General features: G+C 39.7%; 6 protein-coding genes across 7 annotated transcripts; 2 read left to right on the top strand and 4 right to left on the bottom strand.

Moving 5' to 3' along the window:
• Positions 1–181: 181 nt before the first annotated feature.
• Positions 182–1,106, bottom strand: LOC144472895 (uncharacterized). Of its 2 annotated transcripts, none has more exons than XM_078186329.1 (5): positions 1,012–1,106; positions 801–929; positions 560–676; positions 422–501; positions 182–346 (listed from the first exon to the last, which is right to left on the bottom strand). In XM_078186329.1, exons 1-5 carry the CDS (start codon positions 1,097–1,099, stop codon positions 209–211), a joined length of 552 nt encoding a protein of 183 aa, XP_078042455.1. In that variant the 5' UTR covers positions 1,100–1,106; the 3' UTR covers positions 182–208. The 2 variants fall into 2 exon arrangements, with proteins under 2 accessions (XP_078042455.1, XP_078042454.1); XM_078186328.1 differs by having other exon boundaries at positions 560–685.
• A 168-nt stretch (positions 1,107–1,274) lies between these two features.
• Scf (Calumenin B scf) lies at positions 1,275–3,197 on the bottom strand. Its single transcript, XM_078186517.1, has 4 exons — positions 2,778–3,197; positions 1,951–2,512; positions 1,769–1,884; positions 1,275–1,703 (listed from the first exon to the last, which is right to left on the bottom strand). The coding sequence occupies exons 1-4, from the start codon at positions 2,877–2,879 to the stop codon at positions 1,515–1,517; spliced, it is 969 nt and encodes a 322-aa protein (XP_078042643.1). The 5' UTR covers positions 2,880–3,197; the 3' UTR covers positions 1,275–1,514.
• Positions 3,198–3,877: 680 nt separating this feature from the next.
• On the top strand, positions 3,878–6,678 carry Tsp2a (tetraspanin 2A). The gene is made up of 5 exons (XM_078186518.1): positions 3,878–4,118; positions 4,736–4,933; positions 5,008–5,184; positions 5,253–5,438; positions 5,539–6,678. Exons 1-5 carry the CDS (start codon positions 4,032–4,034, stop codon positions 5,617–5,619), a joined length of 729 nt encoding a protein of 242 aa, XP_078042644.1. The 5' UTR covers positions 3,878–4,031; the 3' UTR covers positions 5,620–6,678.
• A 250-nt stretch (positions 6,679–6,928) lies between these two features.
• LOC144472706 (uncharacterized) lies at positions 6,929–12,571 on the bottom strand. The gene is made up of 8 exons (XM_078186020.1): positions 12,529–12,571; positions 11,500–11,688; positions 10,955–11,181; positions 10,159–10,323; positions 9,186–9,564; positions 8,764–8,917; positions 8,135–8,702; positions 6,929–8,074 (listed from the first exon to the last, which is right to left on the bottom strand). Exons 1-8 carry the CDS (start codon positions 12,569–12,571, stop codon positions 6,929–6,931), a joined length of 2,871 nt encoding a protein of 956 aa, XP_078042146.1.
• Positions 12,572–21,369: 8,798 nt separating this feature from the next.
• On the top strand, positions 21,370–22,919 carry LOC144472187 (uncharacterized). Its single transcript, XM_078184987.1, has 5 exons — positions 21,370–21,662; positions 21,763–21,891; positions 22,006–22,197; positions 22,293–22,480; positions 22,551–22,919. Exons 2-5 carry the CDS (start codon positions 21,817–21,819, stop codon positions 22,717–22,719), a joined length of 624 nt encoding a protein of 207 aa, XP_078041113.1. The 5' UTR covers positions 21,370–21,662; positions 21,763–21,816; the 3' UTR covers positions 22,720–22,919.
• Positions 22,920–22,942: 23 nt separating this feature from the next.
• LOC144472186 (uncharacterized) lies at positions 22,943–27,223 on the bottom strand. The gene is made up of 3 exons (XM_078184985.1): positions 26,764–27,223; positions 26,203–26,547; positions 22,943–26,132 (listed from the first exon to the last, which is right to left on the bottom strand). The coding sequence occupies exons 2-3, from the start codon at positions 26,503–26,505 to the stop codon at positions 24,159–24,161; spliced, it is 2,277 nt and encodes a 758-aa protein (XP_078041111.1). The 5' UTR covers positions 26,506–26,547; positions 26,764–27,223; the 3' UTR covers positions 22,943–24,158.
• Between the last annotated feature and the right edge of the window lie 292 nt (positions 27,224–27,515).

A 27,515-nucleotide genomic window follows, 5' to 3' on the forward strand; every position in this document is an offset into this window, starting at 1 on the left:
TCGAAATATGTAAATTTAACTATGTTTTTGTAACCAGAATGCATGAAGTGTACTGGCGCTACTGTTTTATGGTTGTCTGCAAATTCAAATTTGAAATGATCCATTTTATTTTTTCGATTAGTTCGAATTTATTTAATCTTCCTTATTGTATAAAGCAAACATTTAATTTATATCAATAGAGTGATCATATAATCAGTTTATTTGAATATTAACAATTAATATACATAAGCGTAAATAAAGGAATTATTAGTGATACAAAATTAAAACTTATTGAATTTGATGCATTGCAAGGCTCTGCTCCTTTCGCTGATTCACATCCACAGACCTCGACTATCGTACCATTTCTCTATAAAAGTAAATGTAAATGACTTACATGATATTTAATAAAAAATTTACTTATTTGCATTATTTCCTGACTTACATTTTGTTGATAGCATCCCGGTGTCGTACTTGTTACCCCATCTATTATAATTTTACCACAATATGAAGATGTCTTTTCAACTGTAATCAAATTTGATTTATTAGGATTATTTAGGATTTATTAACTTGATGTACTTACCCTTATCATTGATTAATAGTGAATATTTTAAACAAAGGGAGCCAACTGGTAAACGACATAAAGCCGTATCATTTTTCTCACGATTCGACCAGATTGCAGTCGTGTTTGGATAGTTATCTAAAGTTTCTTAAATCTGAATTATTTTCCGTAAAAACCCATAGAATTTTTAACTACAAGAATCTTTTACGTTTCATAAAAGTTGCGAATATTGTACAACATAATTAATTCTAATTACGATTACCTTCAATGATTGGTGGATCAATACAAGGAAAGCCGTCATTTCTCGAACAATTATACCTTTCAGGTGTATGGTTGAACACTTGTGGTATCCATCTAAATTTAAAGCAGTATGCCATATCGTTATCGAAAGCTGTAAATAAATTATATTAATGTCAACATTTAATTAGAAAAAATATTAATATTTTGATATGACACTTGAATCATATAATTACCCCATACTGAAGATAAATTATAAGCAATCACAATTGAAAGTATGCTCAAATTAATTTTCTCCATTTTGACATGCATCCTCTGTTGCATTCTAAACAATAGTACTGAAATCTAAGTAATGTTGTAGAAATAATATCTAATCTGATAAAATTTGTCACCACCTTATCTGTCATCGATTTTCTAGTACAACTGTACTGTAGCACAACATATAATTATAACTTACTATACGCATGGGAAGTCAAATTATTTATTATTCAATACAAAATAAATTATATTTAAAATATCTGAGATTTATTAAAATGACTAAGATATATGTACATGTTTTGAAGATAGAGAGTAAGATAGCAGTAGTGTCATGAGGTAAGTAAAAATCAGCCGTTATAAAAAGATTCTTATCCTATTGATAAAGAAGAATATTCTTTATAAATGCTTTACACATTCTTCTTGTGTATCAATAGTGTTTTGTTCTTTGTTGAAAGAATATTATACGGAAGTTTCCTTTGTCTTAAAACTCATCATGCCTAGTTAATGCCTGTCCAAAGTCAGTTGCCTGGGAGCCAAAAAAGATATCATATTTTTCTAATATTTCCTCTTTTGTCAGCTTTTGATCAGCATCTGTGTCAGCTTCGAATATTAAATGACGAGATTCAGCCTCTGCATGATCAAAGTCTGCTGGAATGATCCATGTTTTCACCTAAGAAGAGAATACAAATTTATTATACTTTCCACATGTATCTTTCATATAAAAAGATGTGTAACCTCTTCCGCGTCCAGGAAACCATCTCCATTCTTATCACGGTACATGGAGAACTGTTCCTTCTCATTTTTCACCCATTCTGGTTCTTCTTCACCTTCTGCACCATCATACATGTCACCTACAATGGAAATATTATTTGTTAAAAGTCTGAAATAAGTAAAATATTAAAACATGGAATACATACCTATATATTCTGTAATAGATATTTTACCATCTCCATCTTTATCAATATCTTCTATGGTTTCTAACACTATAACGTCTTTCGTGTGATTGGCTTGATCTGCATGAAGGAAAGCAGTAAACTCTTCCTTTGTGAGGGCATCATCTCCATCTACATCTGCACTTGTCCAACGTCTGCGTTCTTTCTTAAGCATAGCTGCATAAGAGAACGAATTGTCATTAGACTTTTCCTCTTTTTCTGCTTCATGCTCATCTATGTCCCCATAAACCATTGCCATGTATTCTGTCCAGGGGAGTTTCTCCTTTCCCTCTGGGTTATGGGATTTCCATTGTCTCTCAACATCGTCCCGTATATAGCGCTGTTGTGTATACAATATCCAATCCTTTAGTTCCTCTCCATTAACATAGCCATCCTTGTCCTTGTCCATTTTATCAACAATTATCCCCAGTCTCCTCATGCTTTCTTCGGGTGTAAGTTGATTCTTTGCCTCTTCCCCAAGGAAAGTCTCATGGTCATAGGCTGGATTATGTTGGGAATTGACATAGTGCTCCTCTTCATGCGGTTCCTAATACAACATTTTTTTTTAAAAGGATTTTCACAAAGAGATATTTATAAGCTTCCTTCCTTTCCTTTTCCATTTGAGACAGTGTGATCACTGAGAATTCTATTAATAGCTTCCCGGTACGCGAAGCAATTAATAGAAGAAGATGAATGTATTGTTTATGTTTTTCGAATGGTCAATTGTACTGCTTGGACGAGGTTATGTATAAAATAATTTTTACGTAATATTATTTTAAATAGTTTCGAGCGGGCAAAATCGAAACACTGACCTTGTTGATGACTCGAGATTTGTGTTCGTTTTCGGGCTTCGGGATCGCCGTCGCCAGCACGGAGAAACCAATCAAAATCTGCAGGAGCATGACTATTCTCATAACTTGCGCGAAATAACAGGAGGAAAGGTTACCGAAAACCGGTACACAAGAAGACCGCTGGAAAGCGTCAACGACGACGAGAATTTTCAGACTCTCCTCTTTCGCTTAGTCGGCTTCCACATCAGCAGAGCTTAACGTCTTTCTCGACGCTACACCCCCACTTCTACATAATCATTTCAGAAGCCATTTCTGACGGTGATGCGGGAATGAAGGCGTTCCATATCGCGAACACCATGACCGGGTTACATCCGTGGGATGCTGCTGGACCGACGATATCAAATTAGTCCCGTATTGGTCCACGTGATAAACAGATTCCGTGGTAAACGAACCTAGGAATAGATGCTTTTAATTTACAAAATATGCTAGAAGAATTGAATTTATATTTCAAATGAATCAATTATAAACCTCGTTTCTAATTGGCGAAACAAGATTATTTCTTCAATTATTCGCTTAATTTCATATCAGATACAGAGCTCGCAGACGCAATGTGCGATTGACCGATTATCATGGTTAATTAAGTCAGCAGTGTCTAGCCAGATCACGCATACGGAATCTGTACACATCCGGTGGCTGAAAACTATTTTTAGATGCCACATTTAGAAAGATACTATTTCACGTAGACGAGTTCGGGGAAGAAGATTCTGAAAGAATAATCCTTCTTATCGAGAAGAATTTGTCCGCTGCAACAAATCATAGATGCAATTAAATTTATATGATTTATCAAAAATTATTATTTTATCAAGACAGGTAAATCTGTCTAAGCGAATGGTCGCGACAATGATGCCAGCTGGCGATAATTATTATAGCGTGATACGCGTAGTACGTAATTGTTGATGTTACAGAATGAATTTTCAGGGATGACGAAGAGGAAGACTAGCGATTATTTTACGGTGGTTGTTTCTTCAATGACAAGTTCCCGTGCATTGAATGATTCACCTGCCACGATTATTTTTTTTATCTAGGACGCGCTTATCCAGTTATCTTATATTTGCCGATGATAAAGTGTGCTAGGTGGATGTTTCAGGTACCTGTCGGCGGACGCGGCCATAATCACGGTGTCCACGTTTTGATAATATCTCGTTTAGTGACTCGTGAAGAGAACAAAAAGGTTTTCTGAATTCGATACTTGTGAATACAATCGTAGTTTAAACGATGGCTGGGAAATCGTCCGTGTCCCAATTGGAACAGCGGATTCAGTGCGTCAAATTCACCATTTTCTGCTTGAACGCTATAATATGGGTAAGCTAAACAGAAATCGAAGCAAATGTTATCAAAATAAAAACTCTCAGCGACTCGATGGAAATGATAATTTATCTTAATAAAAGTTTCGTTGTTTAATTGTGACAGAGCGAAACGCACGGGATGTAAAACTGCGATTTAAATATATTGTTTTTACTGACTTTGTACTTTTTGGTACCCGTGGAGTTTGAAAATCGTCACCGGGAGTCCGTCGTAATTCTTAATGTAAGAAGGTCTGCGTAGGCAATTTAGGTGTAGATTGTGAATTGTAACGCGTTTTGTTGCAACACACATCCTCGTTACATTCGATCCAATGACTCAGATCAACGCGTACCAATCATATCTGTGTTTATCAGCGTGACGAATGGGATACTAATTCCTAAAGAATTAGAAAATATTTTGTTAAAACGACCGATAAAATGACATTTATTAGATCGCGTAACTCAATTGATTGAAACTTGAATATCTTCTTGAACATTTTCATTATCATATGGTTATATCTTTGAATTTTCAAACACTTGAATATTTGAATTTTCAAATTTTTGAATATTTATATCTCGTTTAACTTTTGAATATTTGGTTTTTCGAATCTTCTAAACTTCTACATGATTTATTAGCTGCTCGGCAGTTCTATGTTCGGCCTGTGTATGTGGCTGCGATTAGACCCAGGATTCCAAGAATGGGTTGACTTTCTGGACATTTACGAATTTTACATCGGCATCTACATTCTCCTGGCAGTCTCGTTATTAATAATCGTAGTAACATTCATTGGATGCGGCGTTGCTCTAATGGAGCACATTCAAGGTCTCTTCGCTGTAAGTACTGCGACTGTAAGAAGCAATTAAAACAACTTCAATGACCCGAATCAATACTAATTTACGATATTCAGTTCATAGGTTTGCAATTGTTCTGCTTCGTGATAGGCTTGGCGGGGACAGCGTTGCTGCTTGACAACTCGACTTACGACAGTCAAATTCAGCCTCTGATTAGAAAATCGATGCGATCTCTCATCAACAATTACCAGGACGACAGAGCTACTTACATTTTACAGTTGATCCAAGAAAGTGTAAGTGTTCGTTGCCGAAGAAAAAATTAAAATTACTTGGAAGTTTATCGGAAGATATTTTTGAATAGATCGGATGCTGTGGCGCCGATGGGCCGCGGGACTATTTGATTTTGAAGAAACCTCTGCCCAACGAGTGCAGGGACTCTGTCACCGGAAACGTCTTCTTCCATGGCTGCGTCGAAGAGATCTCATGGTTTTTAGAAGGTAGATCAGGATGGCTGGCTGGCTTGTCTTTGGCGTTGTGCATGCTACACGTAAGTTCAATTACCATAACACCTAGAAAAGCAAAGAAATAATTTCATTTCTTTTTTATTTGGTTTGTTAATTCTGTTTATGTTGTGTTTATTATTTTAGGTAGTTATCGCTGTCTTAAGTTTGACGCTTATTCGCGCGATTAAAAAGGAAGAGCAGTCCGTTACAACGTACAAACGTTAATTATCAGAACCTGTTAGGGATCAGTTCGCATTTCACTTTGCATACAGAAACATTATTTATTTAGCAGAATGCTCGTCAGTGACTATTTTGACGCGAAAATTTGCCGTGTCGGAGCATCATTTATATACGAGGACATTTTTTTTACTACACATTATCTTTATCGCTATATACAGCAACACGAATAAACCACGATTAAAATATAATTCGACTGTTGCATTTGCTTTCGTGTTTACACTTAGTATTTATAATAAAGAAGAATTTATATCATTTTTACATACTTTATTTACAAATTTGTTTAATATATATACGGTGTCTTATAACGACGAATAATGTATTTACAATAATTGTTCCAGCACATATCTAAACATTGTTGCACGCTATTGAACGTTTTTATACGGGAGGTTCAGAATGTTTAATATAAAAAATGCATTTAAATATACAACCTTAATTAATTATAAAACGAGAATTGACAGGCGTCATGTAAATCATTCGTTTTATAATAATAAAGCAAAACAATGATGAATGATTATTTACAAGATTTATATTCAATTTCGATAACGAGAAGAAAAGCAACGAGGCAAACGTTGGAGATTTAAATGTCCCGCCTATCATCGTGTTGTGAATTTTAATTCAAAGTGAGAGAAACTTAATTAAATAAATCATAATTTTTATATGTTCTTCATGCATCGCCATGTGACATGGTACGTTTCAACTGTTTGTTCGTCTTTTCAGAAACGAAGATAGTGTTTTTTTTCTAAATAAAGCCCTCACGAGAATTAAATTCATTCAGCACCTACGGTAGGTATTAATGGTTTCGTTTAACGGTAATCAGTCTTTGCGCCTATGATACTATTCGAGATTGCTTATCATTGTACTTCTTTTCATACTATACCATAGATCTACATATCATTTTTCTTCGTCACCACGGTTATTAACATGTTCGCGGAAGTGTCGGCCATGTCACATTATGACACATGAACAACATAATCAACTTATGCGCTAATTGTATTTCATGGAAAATAGATATCTGCATGTATAATTTTCTATGTTAAATACTAACAGAATCATGATAACTGCTATTTTTTAAATACCTTAAATAACATTACGCTAGAATGCTGAATCTCTGGGTAGCAAAGAACCTCGTTAGAACCAAAAAGGTTTCGAATACCGATTCGATGACCGTCATTTGTCATCGCTGTCAATTTTGGTATAATATCTATCGTACCACAAGTATAATACATCGTACAACCTACAGAACTTTCAGAACAGTCCACCAAGAGCCTCCTACAGTCATCGATACCCTAGGGCCTTACCCTACGAAGGGGAAAGGCGGATAGGCGACTGGTGGCGGATGATAGTATCCGGGGAAAGCAGGGACAGTAGGCTGAACTGGCACAGTGGTAGTGACATAAGTGGTGACCTCGGTAGGCACCACGCGGCTGGAGAACAGGGTAGTGTACGCAGTTTTGGCACCGAAGGTTAATTTCAGCACTTTCGACTCGGAAACAGTAGCCAGGGTCTGAGTGATTAGAGGAGCGCTAGTAATAGTGAACTGCGGCTGTTGTGGGAACAAGGGCAGCTGTGGGGGCAGTTGCGGAGGCAGTTGCGGAGGCAGAACAGGTGCCACGGTGGATGTTCCGTATTCATAAGATGTCCTTGGCACGGTGCCGACTGGCCTTGACAGTGTCGAGTACAGTGTATTCCCGTTGTTCACCACCGGAATCACGTGGGACTCGTAGAGGGTCTCCAGAACGACCACCGGTCGCGAGGTGGTGATCACCTGCTGCTGCGGTTGCTGCTGTTGTCCGAAGTATTTCAGTAAAGCCAGTTGGTCGGGAGTCAGCTGCGGCTCTACGGAGCTGCTGGGAGCTTCTGGCCTCACCTTGGAGGAGGATAGGGACTTGAACGGCTCTAAGTCGGAATCGGCGACGCCGTTAGGCGCCACAACTCTCTTAGGAATGTCGTCGTCGTCTCTGTCGTCGTCTCCGACGTCCAGCTCCAAGTGCAGCTCGCTGCCTGCCTCGTCCAACCTTGAGTTGAACTCGTTCAGAGCCTTGCTCGGGATAAACTGATATATGTCCATCGGCGGCAGAGTCTTCGTGGCGGTGACCACCCGGGCGATGTTGTAAGTTTGCACCAGGGTCAGCTTGGTTGTGCTGTTACCGTGTATCACCGGCAGCAGGTGAGTCTTTAAAAGAGTCTGGGTGGTAGAGAACGTTTCCGTAAGGGTTTCAAGGGGAGGAGTAGCTTGACCCGATTCTAGAGATATGGCTGGCAGGGTCGCTACTGCCGAGTCGAGGGGCAAAGTTGTCTCGTAAGCTGCTGCCGTATTTGCTAGCAAGTTTTCGGTAAGGGGTTCAGTGGCCGCAATTGTCGAAGTGGGGTCGGGAGTTGAGAATGACTTCTTCTGAGTAGACGTCACGGTTATATAGCGCGTGTTCCTTACGGTCCCAGCCTGCAAAAGCAGATAGCCGTTAAGAGTCTCGTACGTGCTGTGAACCCTGGAACAACTTACCTGGAATGTATATGGCGATTTGATAGTGGCGATCTCGAAGTACGCGTTATTGATGTCAGCAGCCGTGGAGATCTCGACGTTGATCGTCTCGACGGGTAGCACCTGTTCCGCGTGCTGGTCTTGGATGCTAATGCTAGCCACGTCCTCGCTCTCGCTAGGATCTAGCTCCTCGTCGCTGACCATCTCTTGAATCTTTCTCTGAGCATTTACCTGCTGCCCCGCTGTCGACGACGTTGTGGTCGTCGACGTTAACACAGAGGCCGCGGTAGTCTTGTCGTCGAGGTTCAAAGGGCCTTCCGTGGTGCTCGTTTCCGCCGTCGCGCGTACATCATCGTCGTCGATCTGTTTTCGGATGATCACTCTAGGCTTCGGAGTCGTCTTGTAAGACCAGCGGCCCTGCGTTCTTGGTAGCTTCAACTTCGGTGAAGAATTCGGGCTGATCGGTTGCTGTTCCACCTTCGACTTGGGGATCTGCTTCGACGGCAGGCTGGGTTGGTTGTTCGGCCGGAAGCCCGTACGCCTACGCGGCACTGGTACCTCAGTCGTAGTTGTAGGCGGAATCCGGTTCCTGGTGGTAAGTGTTCACATTGAAATTCTATGGGGCGATTACAAAGGGGATATGTACTTACTTGTAGCCTGGTCTCGACGTAGTGCTGCTTCTGTTCTTCGGTGGCTTCGTTTGCTGCACCTCACTGCTGTCGTAGTCGTCGTTGATCTTGTTGCGGAACTTTGGCCGCGCCGAATTCGGAGCTGCATTTTTCCTTGTGCTTCGAACTGTGGAGCCTGGAGAGCCGAATAAAGTTAGTCTTATAAGGGTTGTGTGGGTGTTTCAAACAAGACCGTAAACTTTAGAACGTCCTGGTAGACAGGGTAAGGAACTATTCAGCAGAAAATAGGTGATAGAGTTCTAAAACTTGTGTTGTATCTATTGGCACACTAAACTATGCCTGAAGTGAGTTAGTACTCTTTTTAAAGGAATATAAATCGCATCGAGTGGACTTGAACTGACAATGTACTGGACGTTTCAAAGCTATTAAAAATACCAATTTACCAGCAGGTGCACTGAACAAAACCTCCAGAGGCAGCGACGACTCTTCCTGTTGGTTCGTCGGCGTTGGTTCCAACTGCGGCTTCAGCTTCCCTTGCTGGGGCCCTATGGTCTTCAAGATCCTCTGGGTACTGGACGGTCGAATTTTACCTTCGGGAATCGGCGGCGTGCCCTGCAGAATCCTCGAGGAGCTCTGAAGCACCTGAGCATACTTCCCGTTTATGTAGGTGCCGATCACACTGGTTTCGTGGACAGTCGTTAGGCCATCTTTGACGATCGTGCCGCCGAGCTTGGTGACCAACCCCGTGGGATTCTCCTTCTCCCGTCTGCCTGTGGGCCTCGGTTTTGCATGGGCCTTCGAAGAGGGCCTCAAATTAATCAACTGTAAAATTGAAAAACTATTTTTCTAAAAGATCTAGCGAACAATGCGGAATCCGTTGCGGAATTCTATCGCGACTAAAAATTGCCTGCATTGTATGTATGTGAAACGAAATATCTTTTCAAAAGTCGTACCAAATTGCTTATACAGTTTTTGAGATATCAGAAAAATTGCAATTTGTTGAAAAAAAGTGTTTCAATCATACGTTCTCTATTTTCATCGGAACAAGCAATACTATAACAAACTAACTCAATTATAAATTACAACAGCAAGTGGAGAAGACCGCGTATTGTTGTATGAAGAAGTATTTCATCCGTCGTTCGATGTTTTGTGAATATCACGTGACCGCCGCACGATTGCCACGTGACTCAAATTGATAAGCGCAACGGGGTCAACGGAACGTCGAATTTTTATCATCGCGAGGAAATAATTGACGGTGCCGGGAACTAGATTTTCAGGTTTATCCGCCTCGGCCATATTAATCTCGTTGCCGGAACAATCTGTGCCAATGCTAATTGCATGTATACGGAGCACGGTGCTTTTATTGCTCCCTGTTTCCATAAATCGACCTCCATCCGACGGACTTCTCTCATTTACCTTGTAGGTCTCGTCGACGACTTCCGCCGGCTGTTTCGACAGGAAGTCATACTCAGGCTCGGCGAGGTTGTTTTTCACACCCGGTGCATCGTCCTTCGGCTTCGTGTGCACTTGCGAGGACGCCGCCGCGCTGGCGGTCGTTGACTGACTCTTTGTGGCCGGTTCCTGTAAATGCATGCGCGCTCAAATGAATCACGCGAACGTGTCTGCTCTCTTTTTCCTTTTTTATTTTTTCGTCTTCTCTCGAAAACAGTACACTGATCGATACAGATCGCGCCCGGCCGTTCGAAAAGCAGCCGTCCGCGTCGAAGTTTACGTGACTGTTTGAAAGTAGAAATCTCGCGAGCTCATAGCTGCGTGCGCGTGGTATATGGGTTGGTAAATAGAACCGGAAAAGTCTGCCTCGCGAAAGGGAAAGTATCGGCGCTTCCTGCTCGAACGGATTTTTACATGGAAAATCCAGGAAACTCGTGCGTCGACGTAAAACAAAATACCATCGTTAATAAATGATTGTAAACGCAAAAGCGCGAGGCTCGAATAATCATATTCCCTCCTCCGAAGTTGTTCATTTTTATTTCCAAGGAACAATGTGGGAGAAATTACTGCATGGTCCAATTTTTACGAATCGAAAAATACTAAATTGAGTAACAAATAACTTCCAATGCACCTAGGTATATGTCTGATAAAAAGACGGAAGTTATTTATAAATCGACCCGAATTTTCGAAACTTTCTTCCTAAGTGATTCGCGGCTTCTAATTTAATAATACCTCCGTTAGTCGACTACCGCCGACTCACCTGGCTTTTCGGGGACCTCAACCTGTTGTCCTCCGACGAATTGATCACGTTCTGCTCGATCACGGAGTTGACAACAATTTTCGTGCCTTTCGTTTGCTTCTTCGTTTCCTGCTCGGCGTTACTTTTTTGAGTTTTGCTCGGCTGAATATTGAGAACCGCTTTTTCCGACGTTTCGCTCGGTTTCGTTTGAATAATTGAAATGCTACTCTTCTTTGGCTTCTCGACTTCTAAAAAAGGAGTGATTAATTGCGGCGAGATTATATCTTAGAGGATCCTCTTTCGAGATTTCACGTGGCCATTCGCGATTGGCCAAGATTTTGTTGGATAAGCAGAGGTCTAACTAGCTTCGTTATTTTTTGCTGAAAGATCACGTTTGATTAACCTTTAGACAGCGGACGATATTTATAACAATTCTGTGTTTTATTCAACAATTTTTCATGAACATATTTCCGAAGGATTAACACTAGGATTATCAAGCCAGTCGAAACGTCTGATTTCCAATTTTAAGGCTCGATAGTTTTAGCGTGATCAGGTGTTAATTATACCTGCGGGAGGTGCGCTCTGTGGACTGAACACCATTACGGTGTTGCCGATGGTGGTGGTGAAATCCAAGAAGCCGTAGACCGTCTGTGTAATAAAATCATTGTTTACAGCCGCCGCCGCCGCCGCCGGCTTGATGACTGCTGCTGTCTCGGCCGAGTGGCTCTTGTAAACTTGGGCCGCGCATTCGGTAACTAAAAGTGAAAACGCATGCTCGCTTACGTATCATAAACAATCGATTGTTCGGAGAATCGTAATTCGGGTACGGAACAGATTTATGTAACGCGTTACGTTATAATCACTGTACACCAAGATTACGTTATCCTTACTCATTGAAAGAATTTAAAAATAGCTACATCTGCATGAATTTAAATATTCAATACAATATTATTATATATTGTAACACGTAACAGTTTGAACAGTTTGAATAGTTTCGACAGTTTTTTAAATATTAACAAATCCAATAATACTTCAATAATCCAATAATAATTTTTATCGACGACCAAAAGTCACCACTCGATTGGAAAGGGTTAAAATTAGCATCAGCCTTGTCGTGAAGCAAGAACGGCAAACAACAGGACTGAAATTTCAATCGTAGAGAATTTCACAGAAGAAGGGAGTGTCAAGAATGTTTTTTCGATGCTGTAACAAACGGTGCACGGCATTGCTTACAAATTAAAGCTGTTCGCATTGTGGGAAGACTATGATCGCCCGTGTATTCGCCTGTGCGTGTGAGTGTGTACGCGCGCGCGTATATCTGTCTAGATGCGCGGCAAGTGTGGGAAAGTGTAGCCATTTGGTAATAAAGAAACGCCTGGGGGCCTCCTCCGTATTGAAGCCTACCGATGAAAACGGTATAGAATCATCGTTTGTAATTACACGGATCTATCGTACGCGATGAGAAAACCAACAATTACACCTCACCGCGTCAAACCACAAGGTTTGCCATATTGTTTTAACTTCTACGCAATGATCATCGCAGATAACTCTGTTTGCATCCTTTGGAAAGTATTAATTTGTCCAGCCAGGCTTACCGTAGATCAAGGATACGACGATGAAAAAATCTTTCAGCAGCATGTTGTTCAATCTGAGTGTTTAATCTGGAACAGAACGGAGTAAAATGTAAATAATTTTTCATTCAATGTCTATATAAATATTTCCAAATGAAACGTGTAACAAAAATAATTTTCAATTGAGTATACAAATGAAGCAAAATTCAGCAACCTCGGGAAGAATCGAGCTGATCATTTGAATATTAATTAAACGTTTCGACAGAAAGAGTTCGGCACTTTTGGAAATCGGTGCGGGGGATGTCAGCTTTGAAGTCGAGCGTCACGATCTGAAAATTACGAACTCCTGTCACGGCTGGTAGCCATCCAGCGTGGAACGGTATCGCCTTTTACTATTGTTTCACGCTAACCGATTACCAACGGCTTTTCTTATGCAATAATTCCGCTGGCATCTTAACGGTGCGCGACCGCGCGGGATGAGATCGTGCATCACGCAGCCGCCATTCATGCATCATGCGAGTGAATCGCATGGTTTTGCCACCGGCCATGTCCCCCGTATTGTTCTCAAAAACAATGCAAACGCAATGCTCGCCACGAGAGACGGCAATTGTGTATGATCCTTAAAAAAGAAGGAAGGATCCCTCGTCGAAATTTCGTTGTCGCAACGCGTCCTTGAAATTTCGAAATCGCGAATTCTCTGTGCGTCGTCGCCATTACTATGTTTGCGTTACGCAAAGCTGTTTGCTCACTATACTCGGAGAACCGCAAGCCTAATTGTTGCGGCTACGGGAGATAAGTAAAATCTTTTCGGTGTCCAACTGCGGTTTCGTTACTTTTATTTGACATTTTATCCGAGTTCGATCCGACTGAAATTTATTTTTAATTTCATCGGAGAGTTCCGCTCTAACATGGTAGGATGAATTGAGGTATCCTCGTTTAGCACTGCAACCTGTAACACTGTTTCTAGGGACCTAGTTACCGTATGATAGTAATGTTACCTGTATTTTGACGCATCCGTTTTAAGTGGCGGCTTTTACGTTTCATTAAATTTTCTGCCGCAGAAACGAATAAAATGCAATTGCGGGCAGAAGTATCTTGCGAGTTCATAACCCGTTCCTTTCACCACTATTCTCCCAAGATATTGCACCAAGTAGTTCGCATAATCTGCACGCCTGCAGTTAAAAGTGTGAGCAATTACCGATTCGTGTGCTACCATCTTGGAACATGATATATCATACAACCATACAATTAAATATCGTATAATACATATAATATCGAATTATATATTTGCGTCGATAGAAGAACAATTCGAGAACCGAATGTGTCATGCTCCAAGGACTACCATGAGCAAAATGAACCATTCCGCAACGTCTGCAACAAGGAGTGGCCGCACAATTACATCCTCACGCCACCATAACATCGCATACTCAAGTAGAACACGTTCGAAGAAACGTTAACTTAATGTTGCATGCACGGTGGCAGAATTTTAACGCGTCCCTCAGCGTTCGTCGAACGAAATTGCACAAAGGCGTCCGTCATTTTCGATCCACAAAATTATTGTCATTCATTACAGGCGTCAAGACGCTTTTGAACGTTGAAAATTTTAAACAGCTAATCCACACCACTGGAGGATAAATTATTTCTAAACTTAATCTCTCCCACTTTCAACAACTCAATGCGAAGTTAAGTCGAAACAAGAATAGGGTTTCTAATTTATCGCCACCCAATTATATTTCGTAAACATACCGATCGCGGAAGAATGACTATGACGTAGCCGGATAGAATCGTCAACGACGTAGTCACGCCATAAAATATGGAAACGCGACGTTAATCAATTCAGGGAACGCTCAATGAAAGCAACCATGTTTTGCATAATTTTGTGAAACGGTGACGATCATTCATTCGGCTGAAGTTCGTTAATCGGATTCGCAAGCTGCGAGCTCTCGCCTCGCGGGAGATTGAAAGGATTATTTTATAGAAATGAATATCATTATGCGGGCCTTGTTCTTCGTTCGCACTTGAAATTTCGAGGCGAGAATTCGTCGTAACGGTGCTGGGGTCGTTAACGGGACACAATCTGCGTGTCATTGCCGATTCAAAAATACATTAACGTTAGGCTGGCCAATAAGTTATTGCGTCTTTTTCCTATAGACGACAATATAGATGAACTCAATGACTTATTATAAATTATAGTACAGGTAATCCTCCTAATACACGGTAGATAACTTCCTAAAACAAACAAACATTTTTGAAATATCATACAAGCAACATAATTTTCCTAAAAAATACCAATGTACGAATAACGCAAAACGAAATACAGATAAAAAATATGATTTTCATTTAACGCAACCTTAATTTAATAACTTACTCATTCCTACTCCCCTTTAATTTTCATCTTCTTTTGGCCGAAGAGCGCTATAGATCATTGATCCTTCCCGTCATTGTTTTATGGTTATTAGTGTTAGAGCGAAACAGTGTTACAGGCTACAGTGCTATGCGAGAGTTCCAGCAATTTATCCTACCATGTTAAAGCGGAACCGTGTTATGGGATGCCGAGTTATAGGAGGGCTATCTGTAAATTAAAGCTACAATGCGGTAAAATTATTTTATTTTCGCTCGTCTGCGGCTTTTCGAGATTCGAAATTCGCGATCCTCGGTAATCGTTAATGAAAGCGGGTTAATGAGCTAGGCTGCGCTTGAATCTGGCAGGAAAAGAACGCAGTTTTCCTATTAAAATCTTCCTAAGAAGGACTGCTTTGCTTTCGTGCGGCGAGAAAGCAGGTGGAAGCTCATAAAATCTAGCGGACTTAAAAGAATTTCGACGAATCAGGCTAGAAGTCGGTCTTATGTCCTGCATTTCCTCGTTTGGCGCAAGACCGGCGCGTTTCATAGGGGAAAAAGTGAACGGGTGTCCCAAGGCGTTCACATACTTCCCCGGAGCAACGGCGAGCCTCGATTTCTGTCGATCACACAGATCCTAACCCTGCAGAGATCAAGCTCGCTAAGAAATGTGTCGTAAAATTTCTCAAAAGTCAGTGCCACGTTTTACGATCTCAAAAAGCTCGCAAATAGTCAGCGAGAATATTTTTGTATTCTTTGTCGAAAGTCGATCGTCACTCTTCCAACGCTTCGCCATATTGTGCGACTGGTGACATTGAAAGAGGTGGCGACGACCTGTTGACGATCGACAGAGGAATCCCGTGTCGTTTGATTATGCGGAATCACCTGATTAATGAATTATCATACGAATTTCGTCGGGATCGTAACAAAGTGGTGTGTTTGCTTCCGCGAAATCCTTCAGGTGATCGGTATTTCGCGCGTTCCTACGTTCAAAATGGCGGTCGAATACCAGAGCCAGTACTTGTTCATATGCTATTTGGAGTTGATTAGCTGTTAATAACGATTCTATTAAAAATGGAAATTGTACACATTAATCGCAAAATATAAGTACAATCTGATTTTATTCATCGATAATTTTAACAAGTTGAAATTGGTTAACCAGCGTTCACCGTTTACAATTCCTACGCACTTACGTTTGCCATAAATTATCAATCCATCCGCCATTTTCCCAGCGTCCGGACACAACTATGACTGGCAAACCGCATAAACCGCTGCCACTTTCTACCATTTATATCTACGATCTAGGACTGCTTTCAAATTGACCTATATCTCATCTTTTCCAAATCCAAGACGACTGGAAATAAACATAATAATAAGAAGAAGAAACTTGGAGCAACGATTGACCCTGAACGACTGTCACGGTGAAATATCGCCGAACGAAGTCCCATAACACGATTGTGTCATTAGGGAACGATGTTTAGGCAATTTCGGGCAGAAAAGAATTGCCATTAGGCTATCAAATCTAAACGCTTATCAGGGGCTGTACTTAATCGAAAGAACGCAGGACACATACGACGAGGCATTCCGCATGTGTCAAAAATTCGACTCACGGTCACAGATAATTGCGTACACCGTCACTTCCTCGAGCACGGTGAAACCGGTCATCGATGGGGAACGGGATTTCTGGGCAACATCCAAGATCATGGTCATTCGGCTGACCATCGACCGGTTCCTACGCCCGCTATCCGCCTTTCTTCGCTCGATTTCGGAGACGAATTTCACTGACTGTCGCTTTCTTCCTACGCGAGCATCCCCACTCTTCGATCAATTCGTTAGGTAGATTGTTATTATTATTACTGAACGACGGATCTTTCTGTAAAATTAATACGCAAAATGTAAGAGAATATATGAAAGATATTTACGGATTATATGCATGACATATGCAAAAATATGCAAAGATATGTGCAATAATGTATGCAAAAATATATGCAATAACTTATGCAATAACTCATGCAAAATATATTGAAAAACATGTGCAAGAATCGCATCCTAGATCGAACTGCAGAATTTAAGGTACAAGGTTGTTCGAAGGTCACGCTATTTCACGCGCAGCGATTCAGTTTGTCGATATAACGCATCGCGGCGATACATCTTATCCAGTCTTCTGGATTTGTGAGAACCCTTAGGAAAGCACTTTCCCATGCATAGTAACCAGCAACGTCTTCTATCGCCCGGAGGAAAAGGTTAACTAGCGATAGTGACTCTGTGTTGCTGTACCATCGATCGCAATCGGTGTTCGATGCACCCTTGCATTTTCAGTAACGCTCTCCAACGATCGCTTTAACGCTAGATCTACTAAACCTAACTGGCATAAATAATTTGCGGATTTTTATGCAAGTTAATTGTATGAAATATAAGTCAATTGAAAATGTCTTTCGCCTTATAGTAATAGCAATAAGTTAGCAATGATGTAACGATACAAATCCGCAGTCCAGTTCTAAAACAATATACATTAGTCACGTTTTAAGTTCGGTAGTTCTAGTTTTTAAAACCATCGTTTTGCGTCGGAAAAAAATACAATTAAACAGCAAGCTATAAAAGAACGATTTCTAAAGTCGTTAAGGATCTCTCCGACTCTCTTCCTCGGTATTCGGAGTATTGTCAACAAACGCCATAATTGCCCCAGCAACGACCGCAATTAATATCCGAAATTTCTCTCATAAATTACAGTTGTGGCTCTCTGGATAATTAGTCTGTTAGTTAGCCGATCTTCTCGGCTCGCGATAACATCTGATACGAAAGAGTCGTGCACGCCAGGCAAGGTCGAAAATCATGGTCGGTCGAAAATCATGGCCGGTCGAGATATTCTCGACGGTGTTTTGTTGCTTCGAATTTTTCAGCGGACCAAGGGCACGGCCGTGCATACTTCGGAGCATGTTTCTCCGGACGATTGACGTCACAAGAGAATTCCCGGTAGTTCGGTGCATCGAAAGTGCAGCGGGAGTGCATCCGAAATGAGTTCAGCATGCGAATCTTCACGTGGAAAACGACGAAACATTTAATTGGACAAAGGAAACCTCGCCAATGCAAATTCACAAGTTTACGGTTGTCAATCCGAGCAGGAAGAGGTTCGTATCGTAGCCCGAGAGTGCTCGTGCAGGAACACGGATTCTCACGTTAGGAAGTCGCCGCGTTATCTCGTAAGTCTGTCGATCTTGGAAAGCGGTTCTCACGGGCTGGCATTGTCGCGGGAACAATCCCCGTGAATCTTCCAATTGTCAAGAGCCAATTCACATTTGCCCATTAGATAACCCGTTCTGTGTTTCGTCGTTCCACGCTCTTAAATTAAACCTTCGAATCCAGAGCGACGCGACCGCGTGTCGCCATTATATTCGTCGTTCTACTCATTGATCTGGATAATAATATTCGTATACTTCTTCGAAGAGCAATCAATTCATGGATTGCTAGAGCGACGAAAACTGGAGTGAAAACGGGCACGTTTCTTTCCTCGGTCACTTTTTCTACCGTCTGTTCCAGCGAGCAAAAGAAGTTCGCCGTTTGAAACAGCGTTACAGCCATTTCGCAATGCAACGCGAGTCCGGTTTCAGTATTTTTAATCCAGTTATGTTTGCCCATTCCCTGGCTAGGTACAGTTCATTACAATTACTTCATACCTGCCTTTTTTTAGACTCAGCTGTAAAAATTGTATAATTTTATGAATTTATAAACAATGTCGTCGCATTCTTCGAAAAATTGCAATTATTTTTCGTCGTTACAGTTTTCCTCTACTCCCTCTAGTTTCCGACATACGATGCGAAACAGGTCGCGCATCCCCTAACGCAGTTTAAAGCTTCGACCAATTAACACGAGTATCTCGATAACCTATCGAAATATCAAATCGCAGTTTGGACGAGGCGCGAAAGAACTATGAAAAGTATCCCTGAAACCAGCCTAGAGCCTCACTGGGCCGACGCGATTGTCTCGACAATTAATTGAGATATCAAGTTGCAGCTTGGACGAGGCGCAAAGAATCTGTGAAAACCGCCCAGTCGACTGCCATAACCAGGCATCCCCATAATTTCTCAAGTGTAACGGCTAAAGCGAGAGTGCCTGGTTTTGGCCGCTGGCGAGTCGTAGCCGTGCGAGATTAGATAATTCGCCGTGCACCGTGAAAATCTGTTACATAAATTACACAGCGTGGGACGGCAAAGAGGGCGGCGGCGGCCGTTTTGCACGCAGTCCTTGTAAAATGTAAATGACGGGTCCGTGTGGTCACGAGCGAGCGTGCAACGGTGCACGTGTCTGCACAGAAATATCCGGCGCACGTGACACACGGGGCCGCTTAGAAAGCAAGCGATCCAGAGGAATGTCGATTCGCCGATCAATCACCGGTGCCCTCGAATGAAAACCCGCTCGAGCGCGCCGGCTGATCGCTTTTCATCCGCGGGAAAAGGAAACGGTCTCTCATTGTCACGCGTCATTAATGCGGCCGACTTTTCCGAGAAAAACGCGGTTTGCTCTCCGATACGATTCGGGCCGGAGATCCTCGCGCCCTGGAGTCTACTTTGAACCTAATCGAGTATCCTTAATAAATATGTTGGGCGATCGTAGAGATTGTTCGTGCGTTCACCGCGATTTCGCAAAGGAGCCCGCAGAAGCCATGGTTCGTTCGCGGCGAGCAGTCTAAATGGAGCCGTTAATTGGCAAAAAACCGCTCGCGTAATGCTAATTTCGAGCAAATCCGGGACTCTCGGTTTCACTTCGCGGCGCAGCACCGCGTTAACGTAACACGGTGTAAACGATGCCCCAATTATAAAAAAAGAACGTGAGCACGTGCCGCCGCCGCCGGACTGAACGCACACGTTCACGCGAACGGTGACGTACTTTCACTTGGATTTCGTCGGGCACAGTAGATGCAACCGGCGAGATACACTTTCCGTAGACAATCGTCTAACCGTTCCGGATTTTCGTATTCAAGTCCGGCCGTTGCCGAACCGGTAACCGAATACAAGTCCTCGGAAAATGGACAACCGAAAATTCCTGAAAAATTGATCCAAGTTAACTAAATTTCGGAAAAATTGATCCAAGTTTACTAAAATTCTGAAAAATTGATCCAAATTTTTCTGAAGCTCGTAAAAATTGATACAAGTTTTTTATAATATTCCGGAAAATCGTTTGCGGTTTTAGAAATTGTAAAAAAATTCATTTGAACTACGAAAACATTGGGACCAATCCGAGAAGCTAGGTCCAAACTGCATGGAATTGTAATCATAGTAAATACAGTTGGTCCCAATTGGAAAAGTTGTGACCAATTGGTCCCAGATGCAAAGTGTTTCCAATTTTAAAAGCACGCTGAACAATCCGTTCCAATTGCGAAAGTTCTGACCAATTGGTCCCAGTCGGAAAAATCGTATTTCCCAATTACAAGAGGAACCAGTTGGTCCGAAACTGCTGAAATCTGGAGCAATTGGTCCCGGTTCTATGTCAAGGTAGAAGAACGACACGGAGGGTGTCCGAGGTGGCGAAGGTGGACTCACCATTGACGCTTCGTTGACAGTGTTGTTCCGCGACGGATGATTAGGGATGCTCAGGATTCGACGATTTCGCGATGCACAGCGCTCAACATTCCTTTTAGCTTGCCTTGGAGTAACTGGATGGCAAAGCGGTTTCCCTCTCTCGGCTCGTCGACTTCTTTACATTCTAGCCTCGATCATGGCTTTCACTTTATCCGTCGAGGAAATGGGGAACCATGAGCAACCGCGACGATGCTGGTCCAGGATCTGCAGCCGCGATCTCGTGAAGCTCGTGTAAAAATTCTCGGATCGGTTTGATACCGAGATCCACGAATTTTGCAGAAAATTTCGCAGCACTCTGAAAGAAAAGGAAATTAGTTTCATAATTGTTTATCTATATGATCTTCAACCTTATCACAGAAGAACTGAATAATGTAAAGCATAAGAATAGTTAATAATAATAATAATACGAGTTATTCAATAATTATTTTGTTTTAAATGAAAACAATTTTGTTGCGTATGTAGTTTGATTGTTCATACTTTCTTCAATTTTATTACCTGCAAATTTGTATTATTATTCACGACATACGACTTAAAAATAATTTTGGAACTTGAATTTAGCTTTCCGATATTCGTGGAACTAGAAAATCAAATTTTTCTAACGATCCAATTTGAGTATCTGTTCTGCGAGCCAGTCAGTTATGCCGATGAGAGTTTTACCATGTTATTCTAATTGTTCTGAAATCGCAATGAATTTGGAAAAAAGTGTATTATTTTAGTTTTGTTTTGATCCATCAAACATTTAAAAGGTCAACGAGAAGTCGTTTAAATATTCATATTTTGTCGTTTTCTTCTTAAGAGTCAACGTAACGTCTAACACGAATTTTCCGTTAACTTCAAACGGTCGAAGAGCGCTAAACCGTGCAGCGGTAAAACGATCAAACTGTTCGCCAAATTTTTGTTAGTTACCATCGTTAGATGGCAGCATGCAGAAGGTCCAGATGGCGTTATCTTATGGAGAAAGGTTGAAACTACTTTACAATTTAATTTCAGGTTTCTCTAATAGAAGAAACGTTGCTAAAAAAGGAAAAATTTAATCTTTAAAAACATATCGAAGTTTGCGTTATCCTCACGTTTTGTTTACAGTTTTTTATAGAGAGTCATTCATAGTTTCGAAGTCGTATTCAAAATACTATAATATATGAACGCGCATGTTATTATCATCTAGCACGTTGATGTAAATAATGAAATATATTGTTTACCTGACTAGATTTAAGAAGAAGCCTTAATAATTATGATAAAAAGGTATGCACATTTTACAGAATCATACATAATACACTTTAACTTAAAATTAGTTTTCTTAGAATTTCAGATATTACATTACTGGATGAAATTTATTTTTTAGGTTAGTTAGGTTAATTGGTTTATATTTACTTCTCTGGAATATACTTTCGTAAACATGAATTTCGATGATGTTTCTTTGCAAGCTCGAGAAATTCGAGAATCAAATAAACTATGCAAGGAAGATGCCAAGGTAAGTCTGAAAATTTAACATTATTAATTAATTAAAAATAAATATCTTCATTATACATCTTGTATTATGAAGAAAGTACAAATTCCTACAATAATGACACTGTTAATATTACAGATCTTAAGAAACTTATATGTTGAGTTACGAAGTCCTGTATTACCACAGCACCAAGTCGAAACACGTGCAGGATCTCGTCCCCCAACACATGAAGAAGTAGAACAATTTGAAAAATTTTCTTCCATTAAAAAGGGCTGTTTCCATCCATCAGAAGACAAAATAATAAATGATAACTGGAATGCATTCTGCAGGGTATGTCAGTTTAAATAATTCTTGGTACATATATAAACAATATATAATGCAATCCTTCTACAATTGGTTTAAAGATCTTCATGATGTTTACATAGTTGCATAACTGGGACCCAAGTAAGATCAAACCATTCTTGCTTTTACGGGAATCGAGTGAGACTCACATTCGTAGTAAGAAGCAGAGACGGCGCTTTGCTCAGTTTCTAGCAGATGGATTACCAAATAGAACATTGTACAGTGTGTATCACAGATTCAGGAACTTGTTTGCAGATCGTGTACATAGAAGGTAAGCTACATATTATTTGTAATATAAATTTGTAATATTTTACATTCAATTTATGTTTCTGTTAATTAAGGTATCTTCCAGAAGAAGATGAGATGATTCTACAACATTTAGAGCACAATCCTAATCTCGATGAAAAGAGGAAGTATACAGACCTAGCACAGGTTTTGAAAAGAACGCGAGCATCTATTTGGCGTCGATATAAAGTGCTTAAGGAGAAGCGTCACAAAGAATATGATTGAAATTTTGAAAATATAAAAATTTGTGCGAAGTTACTTCTCAAAAAAACTTTTTCAGAAAAAATTTCTAACGGAGTAATTGTAACTCAATATTACGATTATGTATTTGTTGTTTATGATTAATAATTAAATCATACTTACATTTAATAGTTGAAGTATTGCATCAAATCAATTTTATTTCAAAATAAAAATAGCATTTATGTTAAATACGAAACTTATCCAGAAGTGAAGAATAAATAATGCTTATATTGTCAGTACAAACAATTACAGTATGAATGATATTTAATCATGATTACCAAATGGTAATTATTTGCATTGTAGGAGTCATAATTTTTTTATTTTCTATTCATACATTTATATAAATAAGAATCAGTCTCTGTTTTGCCCTATAAAAGTAGCAATTAATGTTTGTAGTCTTTTTTTTTAAATTCCTGGTTTTATATGTAAAATTTGTGACGCTAATATTGCGTTTATTCAAATTCCCTTGTAGACTAAATCATAATAATTATTCTAAAAATTAATATTAAGACTAATTTTAGTCGTCTACATTACAAATTTTTCAGCTGAATCACCTTAATCACGTGTCTAAACTAGTGCTTTAAATTACTTTTTATTTTGTTTCCTAAAATTTTAATTGCGATTAATAGATCCCATTATTTAAATTCTGAAATAAAGTAATAATTAAATAAATATAATGAAAATAGATAATATGGAGGACAATTATTTTTAAAATATTAAAACCGTATGATGCTATATTAATGCATACAAATACATATATAGGTTCTTATGTAAATTATAACTTAGATATAATACTACCAATACCTGCAGCTAGTACATTATAAATTCTTCGATTAATAATAAATGAAAAGGTAGAAAAAAGCTAATGTACGATTTTCTATTTTAGCATAATAATATACAAAAATATACATGGTTATGTATTCAAGTCAAGCGTACATAATATTCAAGTTATAAAACTATCATTACTAGTTAGCTTTAGAAAATATAATAAATGTTACATGCACAGATGAATTTTGTCGTAATAAAGCACTAGTCTGGATAAGTAGATTAATTATGCACGAGTATTTAAATAATTTTTCTGTAAAAAAAGGAGCTGCTTGTATATTTACAAAAGTGCACGATATCTACAATAATGCTATAATTATATACTAAGAGAACCATAGCACTCTCTTTCTATGTATATATGTATAAATATATGTATATATCTATATACATGCATATATAGAATTTCTACATATATATATATATGCATGTATACATATATATAAATACACAGGATGTTCTAACTACCTCGAACACCTCAAATGATTCACTTATTAATAATAGAAAAAAATTTCGGAGGAAATAATCAGAGGGCAAACATTGCGCTTATATATATTGTATATATATGCGCAAGTGTAATTCGGATAAAATGAATTGCTTCCTTAAAACATTTGTCCTATCACAGCAAGTGAACGTACCGCGGATTGTACGTTATTCACATGAATATGGTGCGCAACAGAGTGTCGATGATCATCGACTACCATTTGTAAAGGATCTTCAGCATATTGAACTCTGCAACGTTTCTGATGAGCGAACAAGCTTCCACTATGACTATATGCAGCTCCACAAGTTTTGCACACGTATGGTTTCTCACCAGAGTGTGTATAGGTATGTTCTTTTAGAGTGCTAAGTCTTTTGAATGCCTTGCCACAGGTTTTACAGAGATAGTTTGCTTCACCAGTGTGCCTGGTTAGATGTCTTCTGAAAGCTGAGCTGACAGCAAATGCTGCGCTGCAAACATGACAGACAAACGGTTTGTCACCTGTATGAATCCTGATGTGGTTTGCTAAACTGGTTGTGGTAGTGAAACCACTGTTACAGGTTTTACACACGTGTGGCTTCACACCAGTGTGAGTTCTCATATGATAGGTGAGGGAGGAGTTACTTGGATATACTTTACTACATATATGACACAGGTATTCCCTTGGAACTTTCTCTTTCGGTTTGTGTGTCCTTTGATGGAGAACGAGCCGAGCCTGACTAGCACAGACTTTCCTACAGATTTCACATGTAACTGGCTCAGGTTTAGGTTTATGCATTGCTACATGACGTCTGAGACCCTTTTTTGTTGCCATGATCTTATCACAATGTTGGCATTTGTATTCCCCAGACCCATCCTCGTCGCTCTCCTCTTTTTTAACATTTTCACTCTCTTGTACATTATTGGTTTGTGTAGTATTAGGAAAGGAGTCATCATCAGAGTCGAAAAATTTATTGTTATCCACTAAATTGTCTAATAATCCATGACCGTGTTTTTCTGCATGCTTTTTCAACGTGTCAGGCCTGAAGAACCATTTCTTGCAGACAGTGCAAGAATACTTTTTGTCTCCATGCACCAGCGCATGTCTTTTCAGATTTTTTAAGGTAGAACAATACTGACTACAAATATCACATTTGTACAATTCAGGTGCATTCTCAAATTCATCAACTTCATTTACAGTGCCAGTTTCATCATCTGTATCTTCTTCAATCTTCATTTCTTTTTTTGGATCTTTGTTGTCTTTTTGATCATCCGTATTGATTTCTTTGATCATGTTATTTAGCTTTTCCGTGTGTGATTTTAGGTGACGAGCAAAGCTTTGGGGCTTAGAAAAGCATGCATGACATAATTTACAGGCAAGAGGTTTTGATGCATGTATCTTTTTATGATTCTCCATGTTCTCCTGCTTATAGAACATTTTCAAACAGACATCGCACTTGAATTTTTTTTCGTGGACAAGAGAATGCTTTTTTAAACCCTTTTGCGTGTTATAATATTTGGAACATACTTTACATTTGAATTTCGTCTCTCCAGAGTCATGACTGTCGCTACCTGGATCATAATAACTATCATCTATCTCATCTTCACTATAAGTTTTGTTAGAGATCGATTTCAATTTTCTACTAGATGTACGTTTTTGTGGAACTTTCTCTTCTTCTATAACATTGTCGTTCAATGTACTTTCTTCGAGAAAGTCATCTTCCTGCTTTTTCTCAGTTTCTTCTACATTTGGAGTAACATCTTCACTTTCTACTGGTTTTGACTGTAAATCTAAGGTTTCCGAAAGATCATTTTCATCCTCTTGACTAAGAGCAGTCTCCAAGTTGCTTTCTGAAATACAGGCTTCTTTCTCTATCTCTTTGGATCCATCAAAGCCAATTGAGCATATGAAAAGCTTATCACTTGTTATATCAATTTGACCAGTACTCAAATCAGACTCATCCCGTGAAAAAGAAGTACTATGTATGTATTCCTGAGAATTGGCGGCAGCAGCTACTGCCTGCATTTCTTCTTTCACAAAGTAGCCTTCTTGGCTGACATCCTGTTCCTTGGATAACACAGGCTCTATTTCCAACTCTGTTTGAGTACATGTATCCTAAAATATTTTGAAAAATCTATGTACTACAAAATTATGTACAAAACACATTTTAAAACATTGATGTTACCACAATAGTAGACTTTGTTGGTTTATTGTAATACATTCGCAATTTAGCATCCGAATGCTGACATTGTTGTCTAAACTCATGAGCGACACTTGCTTTATAAATACAGATATCACAAATTAATGATGGTAGACCATCTTGCTCGTGAATCTCAATTGATCCACAGATCTGTATCTTTTGTGGAAGACACGAAAAGTCGTTCACATCCTGATCCGTAGTAAAAATAGGGGATAAATTGGTGCCCTCTGCAAGGCAGATTCTGCATATTCTATCCATGTTAATGGGTAGATTAAAGTACCCTGTCATTGCTTGCTAAAGCCACCAGGTAATTTATCTGTTGTGGGCTTTCTGCAAATCATTGTAAAATTAGTTGTATAATAAAAACAATGCTTTAAGGAGTGAAACGTACTTTTGTGACAAAGTACACTGTCGGTTGCGACAGTAATATATGCTCAATGCAAAGTGGAGCTATACATATAAGATATAAACATTTTATTCCGAATTGTTCCATTTTTCGGATAAACGAAAAAATAGATTAACGTGCAAAAATAGAAGGTTCTCAACCTTCGGATCCCTGAAACACCGTGAAAACATGCCACGACGTTGAGACGATGTTCCAGCAGTGATGCCCAGACGTATTAAAGCGGAACTTCGGTAAAAAAGTTTGCGTGCTGCGATTTTTACGACGCACAGTCCCCGTGAAGTTTCATCGGACGAAAATGAGATACATTACACATCTCACTGTGGATTGCAGACCTTTTCTTCCGAGCACACCATTCCGCGAGAGAAGTTTAACACTTTTCTACTCTTTTGTTTAAATGGCTTCGCTACATATCTGTACGGGCCAACTAGAAAAGTTGAGAGCAATCTGAGGGGAAACCAGACGTACGTATAGAGAACTTGCGAAACGGAGTGTTGGATGGGTCAATACAAAGAAAAATCGAGTTGTGTACATGAGTACGCACTTTAATGCAGTGTTTTCTCTTTAAATTCACTTGATTGCGGAGAGATGGCGAGATGTTTGAGAGCAGAGTCCGTCATCTGTAAAAAACCGAACGTTTCCATTGGTCGGTTTGTTCGTAGTTGGCTCGTGTTTGTATTAATATTATGCACTATAAGTAGTGTAAGAAGTAATTATAACAATATCTAATAAAACATACTTTAATTTTCGATATGTACATTGAAAGAGTTACGTGCAGTAATGGTTTCTAATCCTGTATACCTCTAGGCCGCAGCTCGATCCATACGCGAGGGTCGACGTAGAAATTTTCTTTACTCTGATAATTTGATGATTTACTGATGAAACAGTATCGCTA

This window comes from Augochlora pura, chromosome 7 (assembly GCF_028453695.1).
Source record: "Augochlora pura isolate Apur16 chromosome 7, APUR_v2.2.1, whole genome shotgun sequence".
Lineage (NCBI taxonomy): Eukaryota > Metazoa > Arthropoda > Insecta > Hymenoptera > Halictidae > Augochlora > Augochlora pura.

What these genes read in the sequence shown, in the direction of transcription:
- LOC144472706 (XM_078186020.1), bottom strand. Translation starts at nt 12,571, where the DNA reads ATGCTGCTGAAAGATTTTTTCATCGTCGTATCCTTGATCTACG. An exon ending in CGTCGTATCCTTGATCTACG is followed by an intron (nt 11,689 to 12,528) that starts GTAAGCCTGGCT and finishes TTTCACTTTTAG; the next exon opens with TTACCGAATGCGCGGCCCAA. An exon ending in AATCGCCATATACATTCCAG is followed by an intron (nt 8,075 to 8,134) that starts GTAAGTTGTTCC and finishes CTGCTTTTGCAG; the next exon opens with GCTGGGACCGTAAGGAACAC.
- LOC144472186 (XM_078184985.1), bottom strand. Translation starts at nt 26,505, where the DNA reads ATGACAGGGTACTTTAATCTACCCATTAACATGGATAGAATATGCAGA. An exon ending in CAACAAAGTCTACTATTGTG is followed by an intron (nt 26,133 to 26,202) that starts GTAACATCAATG and finishes AAAATATTTTAG; the next exon opens with GATACATGTACTCAAACAGA.
- LOC144472895 (XM_078186328.1), bottom strand. Translation starts at nt 1,099, where the DNA reads ATGCAACAGAGGATGCATGTCAAAATGGAGAAAATTAATTTGAGCATA. An exon ending in TGATCCACCAATCATTGAAG is followed by an intron (nt 686 to 800) that starts GTAATCGTAATT and finishes TTCAGATTTAAG; the next exon opens with AAACTTTAGATAACTATCCA. An exon ending in CGGGATGCTATCAACAAAAT is followed by an intron (nt 347 to 421) that starts GTAAGTCAGGAA and finishes TTACTTTTATAG; the next exon opens with AGAAATGGTACGATAGTCGA.
- Tsp2a (XM_078186518.1), top strand. Translation starts at nt 4,032, where the DNA reads ATGGCTGGGAAATCGTCCGTGTCCCAATTGGAACAGCGGATTCAGTGC. An exon ending in GCTTGAACGCTATAATATGG is followed by an intron (nt 4,119 to 4,735) that starts GTAAGCTAAACA and finishes ATGATTTATTAG; the next exon opens with CTGCTCGGCAGTTCTATGTT. An exon ending in TGGCGTTGTGCATGCTACAC is followed by an intron (nt 5,439 to 5,538) that starts GTAAGTTCAATT and finishes TTATTATTTTAG; the next exon opens with GTAGTTATCGCTGTCTTAAG.
- Scf (XM_078186517.1), bottom strand. Translation starts at nt 2,879, where the DNA reads ATGAGAATAGTCATGCTCCTGCAGATTTTGATTGGTTTCTCCGTGCTG. An exon ending in ATCTATTACAGAATATATAG is followed by an intron (nt 1,885 to 1,950) that starts GTATGTATTCCA and finishes TTTCCATTGTAG; the next exon opens with GTGACATGTATGATGGTGCA. An exon ending in GTTTCCTGGACGCGGAAGAG is followed by an intron (nt 1,704 to 1,768) that starts GTTACACATCTT and finishes TTCTCTTCTTAG; the next exon opens with GTGAAAACATGGATCATTCC.
- LOC144472187 (XM_078184987.1), top strand. Translation starts at nt 21,817, where the DNA reads ATGAATTTCGATGATGTTTCTTTGCAAGCTCGAGAAATTCGAGAATCA. An exon ending in ACTGGAATGCATTCTGCAGG is followed by an intron (nt 22,198 to 22,292) that starts GTATGTCAGTTT and finishes ATGTTTACATAG; the next exon opens with TTGCATAACTGGGACCCAAG. An exon ending in GCAGATCGTGTACATAGAAG is followed by an intron (nt 22,481 to 22,550) that starts GTAAGCTACATA and finishes CTGTTAATTAAG; the next exon opens with GTATCTTCCAGAAGAAGATG.